The sequence below is a fragment of the Carettochelys insculpta genome, chromosome 19, assembly GCF_033958435.1.
Source record: "Carettochelys insculpta isolate YL-2023 chromosome 19, ASM3395843v1, whole genome shotgun sequence".
Lineage (NCBI taxonomy): Eukaryota > Metazoa > Chordata > Testudines > Carettochelyidae > Carettochelys > Carettochelys insculpta.
In genome coordinates, this window is record NC_134155.1 from 7,309,971 (window position 1) to 7,322,284 (window position 12,314).

Sequence of the window (12,314 nt, forward strand, 5' to 3'; positions counted from 1 at the left end):
TTCTGGATTTAGTTATTCAATGTGTTGTTATTCCAGATGAAACACACTGATTTATCCAGTTCACACCTTCTAATGTAAAGGAGTACAATTATTATTCATACAACTCAGAATACATACGGGATCTTCATATATACATTCTATATACAGGCAGGAGGCATGTACTACTGCTTAGGACAACTGGGTATCAGGATACGAGGCTGCTGACAACTCAGACTCCGACTTACAGATATAAATTGATTTAACAGAGCTGTACCCCAGATTCCCAATTCGTAATGAAGATACTGCACTCTCTTACACAAGGCACGATAAAAGTATTATTGTTCAATTCTAAGGTAAAATATTCCTTGAAAAGGGGAAAACCCAAGCTCCACTTTAACTGAGCTGAGATGGCTGCATGATGTTTTAAAATTCTAAAGCCAGTACCTGGATAAAACCATGTATGTTACTAGCAAAAAAAAGCAACATACAGAGAAAGCAAAAGAAAGTTTCTACCTTTTGTTGCAGTGCAGATCATAAATAGGAGTTTTGAACTGTATGGATTTGACCATCTCTCCTGTTCGTAAAGAGTAAAGGTCCACACAGCAGTAAGGTGGGCTTGTGCTGAAAAGAATCATAGAAAGAGACGTTTAGATACCGTACATTTTAAAACATTTAAAACCAAACTACTCATGATTTGGCCTTCTGCTCCCCCTTCTTAACACCTTCAGGCCTGATCAATTGAAAAGTATGTGAAGGCTATACAAAAAAAGCTCAACCTTTTTATCTTTTGTAAAATAAAATTGATAAAGTAGCTAGACAAATAAGCTGTTCCTTACTTATCTAGCTCTTTTGGATTTTATTATAATAGTGTGACTCGCAGTGAAATTCCAGGATCTCAAACATCAGTGTTGAAAGAAGGTATTTCCTATAATTCTACACAATCCAGTACAATGTGCTGTCAATGACTAGGGCTCAGTGCAACACAGGTAGTTAACTTCCTGGGATTATTTGGTTATAGTCTAGCTAAAGGTATAAAATGAATAACGTAAAATTTATCATCATTTCAAATTTGAAACTAAATGGACAATGATAAATGATTCAATAAATTCAGCACTTATAAGAAGCAGTGATAATTATAGATTTCAAAAACTATAACCACAGTGTAATTACATTGTAATTGCATTGTAATGAAAAACAAGCTTTATAACATTTAAATTAAGTTACACAAAAATACAGGCTATTTATATCATTACTGTAATAAGCTACAAAACAGATGTCATGAAAAGAAAGCTACAGCACATCACAACTTATTTCTCTGAACAAATCAGTCTCTGATAGGCAAGATTTTGCTTCCATTTCAAACATGCTAGTAACACAGAATGAAGCAACAGACACGACATAACATGACTTCTCCCCCAGATATGGCACAGGAAAGATATCAACTCTAGGCCATGAACAGTGCTATTAAACTTATTATGCTGGATTTTAGCCCAAAGGCCAGGCAACAGCATTCCACTCATGGTTCAGTAATGAAATGATTTCAACTAAATTTATCTGTGTCTCAATTTTTTTTAAGATTCTCCCCAATGCGTACAGATTATTAAATCAAACTGTTTATGAATAACATGAGGTCCATTCCCAGCATTTAGAGATGGAAATGGAATGGCATGCCCCAGCACATCGCTCTGGTAAGAGCCTGCTGGGGCCCTCGGCAGCAGAAGGAGGCATGGCTTGCTCTCAGCCAGGTTCCCACATCTCTCCTGCAGGCTGCCATGCTAAGCCTCAAGCAGGTGAGAGGGGCTGGTGGAGGCACCCCCCCACAATGGTTTGGGGCTGCCCCAGCTCCCTACTCGCCCAGGGCACCCTTTTGGGATGTAGGAAGGGGGCTGGAGCCATCCCCCATTCCTAGCGACACTGCTCGTTGCTTGCTGTTCCCCTTCCATCACTATCAGGGACCGAGAGGAAAACCGAGTGTCCTGGCATTCCTCTCCCTTTAGCCTGATGCAGGGAGAGGGCAGAGGAGTGAGTGACCCATGCTATGCATTTTCCTCTGTGGCAGGGTGGGGCCGGGGCGGAAAGACAGGAGTATAAACAGGGCAGAGATGGAGCTGACAATCAGAGTGGGAGGAGCTGAGGAGTAGGTGGCCCTAAATCAATTAGGGCCTGCTGATCCCACTCAGGGAGACCTTTATAAGCCTCTCTCCATGCAGGGCAAGAGGAAGGGTGGTTAAGTAGAGCTTGGAAGGTGAGTGAGGAGAGGAAAGGAAACTTGGAGGAACACCAGAGGCCGTAAAAGAGAAGAAGAGCTGCAGCAACCCAGGGGCTAGGCTGCCCCAGTCCAGGGGACCTGAAGTTCAACCAGCGACTGTGGGGAACTGGTCAGCAGCAGGAGCCAAACAAAGGAGGGGACTTGATGCCATGGCTACCACTGTCACTAGGAGGTACCAGGAGGAATCGTCTGGGGAAGTGGCCCAGGGAGAAGTACTACAGGGGCAAGGGCAAAGGAAGTCAGCCCTTACCGGTAGCGGCCATCCAAAGCCGGAACCCAGAATGAGTGTGTGGGGACCAGGTTCCCCCCAGACCATCCCCCTGCCCCAGCAAGGGTGACGGGGTTCATATGGTGGGGCCAGTGGACTGAATGGAGGACCTGGGGCCCAGGAATGAGACTGACTCTGCCTCCCACTCCCTGACAGTGACAGACGGGGAAGAGTAAGCAACAAGTGTCACTAGGAGTGAGGGGGAGGGGCTTCAGCTTCCCCAGCCTTCCTAAAGCCTTGCCCTGCCATAAAGAAATTTATATTATTTTCAACTCTACCAGCATTTCATATATTTGTTAAACTTCCACAAAAAAAATCCATAATTCAAGGTATTTTGTATTGGTATTTTTAAGACAATTAAAATCTTTTAGTTTGGATTTTTTTTTAAGTATAGTCAAACGTTCCTAAGTTGTACAAAACAAACTGTTCTTCGCAGTCAAGTAGTTGAAAAAAAGTAGAGAAAAGAGTATGTTACACAAGTGAAATAAAAGTCGAAAGAAATATTCACCTTTAAAACAAATTAAAGTCTAATTCTCACAGGGCAAAAAAAGGTGTGTGCCCCCCCGCCCCCGAGTTATTAGGGACAGATTTAAAACATATTTAAAAGCTCCAGTGATAAGAAGGGTGTCATTAAGGGGTCTTCTTTCAACATTCTACACAGAATTTTTCAGAAGGAAAGGATAGACGTGGGCTTCCTGTATTTGGAAAGGGAGAGAATATTATACTGATTCCATGACATAATCAATAGCTACAAAAATCTTCTGTACAACCACAGTCAGCCAAGTGCTTAATTTCACTGATTCCAAAGTCAACTTTGGAACAGCAGACCTGACCCACACAATATGGGTCAGTTGACAAGTATGCAGTTCTAAACTTCGTCTAGCTATTTACATAGGATTTCTCTCTCACACTTACTTAAATGGATACGTATTGTATGATATGGCAACAGTTGAGTCAGGGTAGAACCCACATTACATTTATTGTAGACTCGTGTTTAAACAGTACAGATCTTTTCAAATAGTTTGTGTTGCTTTTATCATTTCACTATAAATAAAACTGTACAGCTGCTTCTTAATAAAAGGCTGAACTTTCTTTAGATAGAAAAAAAAGTGCTGAGTGTTACAACAGAGTTGCGAAGGGTAGGGGTAGATACCATTTTACAAGCTGGAGAGAGGCTTTGATGTGGCAGTTCTCTTCTATAACACCTTTTTTTCCTCCAAGAGTGCATTAAAATGATGGCTATTTCTAGGTCAACGAATATGAAGCAGCATAAATTGCCAGCTGAATAAACATACTAAGTATGGGTAAAAGTGTGTGTTTCCTTTTGCATAGATCTGCTTTATTCTACAGCATTTTACACAATCCCTGACAATGCCTGCTTGTGTTTTGGACCCAGACTGGAGACCTACAGACACAAATTTCTATTTCTATCTAGAATCTCACAAGCATATGGTGTGCAAATTACCAAGATGGTGTCGAGAACCAATATACACATTGCAATTTAAAAAAATACACATAAGATGCTCCCACAGAAATTAGTTCAGAAAGAATAGTTTGTCCCAGGCACATACCTAACCTATTTTAATAATTAAGGGCAGGGGGGCGTCCTTCAGCGTCAACCATTTATGAGGTCAAAGGATTGGACACAAGAGTAGCCGCCTTCAATTCGTGGTTCACCATTACTACCAGAAAGTGTTGGAAAGCCAGTGCTGATCTACATGCCACTTTGCCCTGATCTAATTAAATTGGTTTCGTAAAGAAACCATTTAGCTATTTTGGTACAAGTCTGTGCATTGGACCACAAGCTAAATATGAGTCAACACTGTGATGCTGTTGCAAAAAAAGCAAACATGATTCTGGGATGCATTAACAGGTGTGTTGTGAACAAGACACAAGAAGTCATTCTTCTGCTCTACTCTGCGCTGGTTAGGCCTCCGCTGGAGTATTGTGTCCAGTTCTGGGCACTGCAGTTCAAAAAAAGATGTGGAGAAACCAGAGAGGGTTCAGAGAAGAGTGACAAGAATGATTAAAGGTCTAGAGAATGTGACCTATGAAAAAAGGTTGAAAGAATTGGGCTTGTTTAGTTTGGAAAAGAGAAGATTGAGGGGAGACATGATAGCGGTTTTCAGGTATCTAAAAGGGAGTCATAAGGAGGAAGGAGAAAACTTGTTCTTCTTGGCCTCTGAGGATAGAACAAGAGGCAATGGACAAACTGCAGCAAGGGAGGTTTAGGTTGGATATTAGGAAAAAGTTCCTAACTGTCAGGGCGGTCAAACAGTGGAATAAATTGCCAAGGGAGGTTGTGGAATCTCCATCGCTGGAGATATTTGAGAACAGGTTAGATAGATGTCTATCAGGGATGGTTTAGATAGTACTTGGTCCTGCCATTGGGGCAGGGGGCTGGACTCGATGGCCTCTCGAGGTCCCTTCCAGTCCTAGTGTTCTATGATTCTATGATTTCAGAAAAGAAGTGGCTAAGGTTGATTTAGGTGAAGTCACACCTCTTCTTTTTTCTGTGCCATCTGTTTGCACACCAGCCCTATCATCTTGACAATGGCATTTGGAGTTCATGCTTGGGATTCTCAGCATTACAGGCAGTAAGTAAAGCAGTCAAAATAATTTGCTGCAAAGGTTCAAGCCTACTATCTGGTGACACAGACTTAGCAGAAATATTGGTGTTCAGGTATGGTATCCCTGGAACGGTCTGGAACAAAAACAGAACAATCTCTAATATATATCCCTCAGGCTGGCAACTTAGTGAGTTAAGACTCTCTGTCTCCTCGATGTCTAAATGTTCTCTACTTCTTTTACTTGTGCATCATGACAATATCATTTCACCAATGCTGCAAACCATACTTTTCTTCTAAGCCCATATTACATTGCTGCAGATGGCTTGGCTGTTGTTCCTATGACTTTTTCTTTACTTTTGACACCCTCTCCGCAAAAGAAACAGGAAAGTCATATTTTAGAACAATGAAAATCTGAAGATGCTGAAACCCAATCATCAGAATTTTTGAACAGGAGCAGCAACAAGTGAAGTCAGTGAGAGATGCAAGTGTTCTGCAAGTTTTGTACATCACACCCCAATGTTACATATAAAAATGTTAACATTTACATATCCTTTGCTACCATTCTAAAACTCAGCTTACACATTTACAATTACATTTGTTATTTTAGGTTACTACCATATTCAGCTACTTAATGTCATCCAGGTGCCTAGAAACTTTTGTTAAACCACTACATCTTGCAACTAATTCTATAAAAAGATGTGTACCTCTGATGAGATGCCCTGAAGATCAGGAATAAGCTAATGGGCTAAATTCAGGCCTACAGAGGTAGAGATTTAAGAACATTAATCTCTCCCCTCTGTCTCATTTATTGCAAGCACATCATTTTACTACTGGAGTCTATTACTAATGGAGAGAAAATATTAATATACTATGCCTATTCATATTAAAAATCATTAATGTTTGTTCAATAAGACATAAACAGGATACACAGTAATCACTGAAAAACAATACCCTTTACCAGAGGCTCTAAGGATCTTAGAAAGTGTAGTTAGGCAAAATATTCTTTATGTAGGAATTTTCTCTGCTAAGCAACCAATGCCCAAACAGATACACGCTCAAAACTTTGAAGGTGTCTGAAATGACATTGATTATGTTCACGTAATTAACACCGGTGCATTTAAATTTGTATTAAGGAAAACAGAGGTATCTCAACTACTGTGGAACAGCATTACAAACTTCACTGCATGGAAACAATCTTTTCCAAAAGAATTTGAGGACTTTTGACTGAAAACCAAAACACGAAGTTGATGAGCATATGGAATGCAACATGGCACAAAACTGAGAAGGTAATAAAATCACCCTGGAGGTGGAGGGTGGAGTGGAGACATAAAAGCCTGCTAAAAAGGATTCAACATGGTGGCTGACTCACCATTTAGGAATGAGGGGTTTAACAATGTCAGACTGTGCCTTGATTCTCCCCTCCTCACAGGGAGCAGCCTAGGTAGCACCCACTCCCAGCTCTATTCATATTATAAAATATACCACATTATTTGCTTTATTTTCCTGCTGTCTTGTTGAGGGAGAGCTAGGAAGGAATTTTTTCCCTTGTCACGATGCTGGCCTAGGGGCAGCAATGTTTTTTTTTTCTCCTTCCTCACAGCAGGTTCAGATGGGCTCTGTTTGTGCATGACATGAGAAGAAACAGGTCATGTGTCAGAATTCATTATTTAAGTGTACAGTGGATGTCTGGTCCAGGTACTGGTACTCCATAAAAGAAGATATACAGTAAACAGAAAAATGTGTTGGGAAAGGACTTGAGGAGAGGTGGTCTGTATCTGAGAGAACTGAGGGCCTGTGTGTGACTCCTGTGACTGGTATGGCAGGGAGCCAAGTCCCATTATTATAGCCCATCTTAACCCTCCTATGAGGCTGGGGAGAGGGATTGGTAAACTCATGGCAATGGATATGCTGGAAGGACATGGATGAAAAACGGAAGGTGCCAGTAAAAGCATTCCCCCCGGTTAATTATAGAAAATTGGGGTGAGGGTTACCTGCACTGTACATTTTATCTGCCAGGTAGTCCCAGACATCTACTAATAAAGTTGCAGCCTGATTAAACCTGTATCAAATGCCTCCTGTCCTTTTTTCAGGATAGCCAGACAATCACCAATAGGTCAAATATGCTCCCTATTCTACTTAATTAATACAAAATACACTGGTTACTTAAAGGTCTACTTTGGATTAAGACAACACAAGCTGATGTCCCCAAGAAACTATAAAACAAGTGAAGTTTCAGATAAACAGAAAACCCTCTAGCTTATAAAAGATAACAGCTCATCCAATTCTCCTTGGTTAGAAGATCAATCATAATACAGTGTCCCAAAGATAGTTATATAAAGTAACCCAAGAGGACAAATGGAGATCTTTAAACAGGAATGTAGAAACTTACCTGGGGTAATAATATTCATAAGTCTCTCATAAAATAAAACACTAACAGTAGTTCCTGCAGATGATACATATTTTATTGTATCTTAGCTGTCCATCTAGAAGTTTAATACAGAGATATGAAATGAACCATTCGAGACTGTGAGCCCCAAATTCACCAACAGCACTTAAAAAGTTTTCCCTTAGTAAACATAAAATGTAAGGATTCCATCAGGCTCTTGGATTGGTTTGGTTTGGTTTCTCCGACTCATCATTGCCATGTGGAGATACCGGGAGGAAAAAATCCAACAGGTTTCTTGTACAACTGGAAAATTAATGTATCTGGGCATGTGGATCATCGTAGAGGTACTGTTTACTCACAGGTTTTTCTTCTTAAAATATAAGTATCGCTTAATTTGTAATAAGTTGTGTGGAAAGATGAATGGACACACACAAATTTGCCATATAGCAAATATACCATCCATTATATATTTCTGTAGCTATAAAAATGTAATGGCAACCTTCTTAAAAACACTACCGGGAATCCTCATTTTTATATGTGAATAGAAAGAAAATTAAAGTCAGCGATCTTATGTTCTTTGAGAACAGATGAAAGGACCTGACTTTAGACCATATCTTGTGCACAGAAAGACTTGGAATAATCTGCTCAAATAGGCAAACTTTCTCATGTCACAAGTGTGACCATCCATATTAAACAACAAGGAAAGCAGAAAACATGAAACAAGTCTAGAGACATAAAACCAAATTTTTGGGTAAGTAAAATCTGAATATACATAGTTTCTGTAAAACTAATAGACCACTTCAGAAAGGCTTCTATTTACAGGAGACCTCTCTCCTTAACTGTCTAGTTTTAATAAAATTCCTGTTTCCAAAACGAAGTTAATAGTCCACCATCTACCATGACAGTAAACCCTCGATTTAACAGGCTCTGATTTAATGGACTTCAGAAATAATGGAAACTGTCCACCAGACCCTTCTCACCCATAAATGCCAGCGACTCACTGGAGTTGGCTGGGCTGGAGGTGCCGCCAGAGCGGCTGGGACCACTAGGGCGGGAGAAGCCAAAATGCTGAGTGGCTGAGAGCCATGGGAGGTGGCACGCAGCTACTCTTCTGGAGATGGAGATGTGAGGGGAAGAATGGGGCAGGAAGGGGAAAGGAAAGGGGAGGCAGAGGACAGGAGTGAGTGACGGGCTGGGAAGGTCAGTGCATCATCACACAGTATCGCCATTCGGATTTAAACAAACCTTTGGCATTAACGGACACCCCTTCCCCCATTAGTCCATTAAATCAAGGGTTTACTGTATTTTAAATATTGTATGGTCATTGCAAAGGTTGGAGTCTGGATTTTCAGAAACTAAGGTCAAAGAAAACTGTCAAGTAACCAGAATTTTTAAAAATCCAGGCATGTGTCAAAATATAACTTCAGGACCACAACTTTTTGTTTCTATTGTTGACAGACTTAGCCATTGCCCCAAGACAGGTGTATTGCATATCTTATTGACAAGACATACAGTGATAGCTCTGAGGAACAGCAAGCAGAAGTTGGGGTATCAAGAGTGCAAGCCGTATAAATGATGATGAACCTACATTACATAGAAAGAATCTTCAATGGGAAACACAATAATAATAATAATAATAATAATAATAGGTTTTTATGGTACAATATTACCTCCTAATAACTGCAAACTAACTCATGCCCTCTCCTGTCTGGTAACTAGATCACATAATAATACGATGCCTGTGAACAACTTTACAGTTTATCTTCACGATGTATTTAACTTTACCTTTGCATACTAAAAGTTTCTCTTCCCAATGAATGAATACTTTACTGTTTTGACCTAGTTACCACAATCTCAAAATGAACCAAAAAGTTAAAAAAAATAAAAATAGGTCAGGTCAACATGACAAATCAGTGATCAACAAGGATGCTTGATGAGAGAGAACAGGTTCTGATCAAACAAAATATAACGGAAACTGTAAATGCAGGCAGATGTTTTCTTTATTAAGAAATCAAAAGACATAATGAGGAAAAGGAAAAACTACGGTCAGAGGTAAGATCCAGAACTTTAAACAACAAGAGTGAAAACGCAAGGGATGAAGCACAGGAAAAACTCTATTAGATGAATAAGGGAAGGCCACAAAATTTATATCTAGCAAATCCACAGAAGACTAAGTAGGTCAGAACCAAAGTGAGAGAAAGATTTCAAGTGTATATAGAATCTGTTTAAAGTTGCAGGTGCTACGAAATACCCCTTCACTAAATGCCACAGATTCTACCTAGAGGGAATCAAAAGAGGAGCGAAAGCTACCAATACTTGTTAGACAGAGTTGTGTGAGTACACCATAAATCAGCAAACTCGTCAAGGCGATTGAGACACAGCTAGCCCAAAGGAAGACAAATTCCAAAGAGGCACTTCTGAGAATGAACAACTGGAATTTCATTAAATTAATTATGGCAATTGGCAAATTCAAGACCAGCATCTCCCAGCAAGTGTATTGGACAGATTCTTTGCAATCTCACCATTATCTATAAATCCCACCACAAAAATCTATCAGAGGAAGCTGACCTTAATAACTGGGAATCCAGAGGACAGTTTAAACCTACAGGCCACAAGAGAAAAGGAGAAATCCTTTTCTGGGGATAGATCCCTTTCAGAAGCTGCTTGTGCATCATCCATTAAGTGAATGAAGGAAGAGGTCACCTGCAAGCATACAGCAAGGCTGATGTAATGCAACTCGGTGCATAATTAAGGGAAGATGGAGCTAAATGTAATGTAATTCAGAATGATGGTATTTCAGATACAGAGAGGGACATGTAGTGTATCTATGCTGGCACCTCAAGCAAGTATCGGTTTACAAGAAGCAGCTGGAAAGAGGCTATTTCCCTTCTTCATATAATGACCTTATATTTTATGCACTAATGTGCAAGGCAGCATAAACAGCAGAAAGAGTTCTGTACAGCTAGAAAAAGCAATTCTACCAGCAAGTACATCCATGGCAAATAAACATGAAATTGATGTTTACTCAGTGTGACTCTTCTAATAATACACTGCAATCAAAAGTGATCTTACAATTTTTTTTAATAATGTTTAGTTTTACACATAGAAACCAACATTCAAAAATAATGGACTAAATCATGACTCCAGAGGTAAACGGACCATCATTTGCAGATAACTGGTGTGTGAAAATTAATAGAGGCCCAACGTAATCTCCACCAAAATCAATGGACACATGCCTACTGACTTCAATGATAATGGATTGATCTAAGTGAGTAGACACAACAAAAGAGCAGACGTGTGTCACCAAGTGTAATTAGATTCTTTATTGTAACAAATTAATTTTAGTTTTTAATGTAACAGTATATTTACTAACATTCTGTACAAAATAATGAAAAGTTAGAACTGTAAATATAATACCCCATAGTAGCATTCTGTACTTAAAAGTTCAAATCCTGCTTGCCTGACTAATTAGTAGTACCACTGATATCTACTGAAGTATTTCACACATTGGAACTACTCTGAGAAATATTTTTTTTAAAAATTGGAGCAACTAACAGAGATGGATTAATACATTTTATTTTGTGTGACTTGGTACATTCAGTGGCTGTAAGTTTAAAACTATCCATGTGAAACAACTTTCTAAAGCTATTTTCAGTTAAAAGCATCAGACATTTTGTCATTTCTCTCACAGAGTAATGACATATCTATTAATAATTCACACAAAACCAGAAACGTATGAATAAAAAAAATCTGGAAACTATTCTTTCCATTTGGCAGTTGTCTATGAAAGTCTGTTTTGCAATAATAATAATAAAGGAAAAAAAAGCTCTTTTGCCATTGCACTGTTTCAAAATGATGTCAGGTGGCTTTATTTGATTATTCTATTTTGAAGCACAATTTAATTTTCAGCAAAGCAATCTTGTTTCTGTTCAAAAAAAAATCTAACTATTAGAATATGTCTGTCACTGCTCCAGCTCTTCCTGGACATGCTGAATTTTTTTGGTAAACTACTCTTCTACTAAGAACAAATTTCTGCCAACAGCCTTCACAATACTAGCACTCAATGACTAAATTTCATTCTTTTAGTGATATTTTACATGTTTAATACAGTCAGTGGCACTAATTTAAATTTCTTCAACTCAGAAACTGCTATGTACAACATCTGTATTGCTGATGGTTTCTGTTTGTTTAAACAAGGAATATAAATACTCAGTGACTTTTTTTTTTTTTTTTTAAATAAAAGAGGAACTGATTCCCCTCAGTCAATCAGCTGGGGCTGCTGAGGTGCCAGTACTCAGTACCAGCAAACAAGAGCACAAAAAAGCACTGCAAATACTAGTTATACTGAAACAGTGCTTCAAAGAATGGCAAATTTTAAAGGACCTCAAAAGTAAAATTATACATGTTCAGGTCTAGTACGCAACCTTTATGATTCAACACATTTATGGAGAGGGGCACTTTCTTCAGATACTGCTGAATGACACAAACTATTACATCGTTTTTTTTTTTTGTTTGTGTTTTTTTTTCCAAGCAATAGCTTAAGCCTCACCTATCAAAATTGCAAGTAGCCAAATTAATTTATTCCAGTTACTGATTTCATTTTTTCCCCAACACATAACAGATTTTACTACTTCCATTCATGCTATATAACAGAGTCATTCAATGTTGTGAAAAATGGAACAAGGTATTTGAAAAAAAAAAAAATGACGTTTTCCAAGAATGTGCACGTATCAGGGAAACACAAAACGGCAGAGACATTTTAAACCTACCACAAATTGCAGAAGCATGGAAGCAATTTTCTTATTTTTAAATAAGAAAAAGCTGGACCAAACAGGCATATGT

General features: G+C 38.9%; 1 protein-coding gene across 9 annotated transcripts in view; it reads right to left on the bottom strand.

The window, feature by feature from the left end:
- BCAS3 (BCAS3 microtubule associated cell migration factor) overlaps positions 1-12,314 on the bottom strand; it is a 548,857-nt gene that overhangs the window by 455,095 nt on the left and 81,448 nt on the right. For all 9 annotated transcript variants that reach the window (XM_075013784.1, XM_075013782.1, XM_075013780.1 and 6 more), the window contains exon 8: positions 493-600. In XM_075013784.1, coding sequence (XP_074869885.1) covers positions 493-600 — 108 coding nt within the window. The remainder of the gene's footprint in view (positions 1-492; positions 601-12,314) is intronic.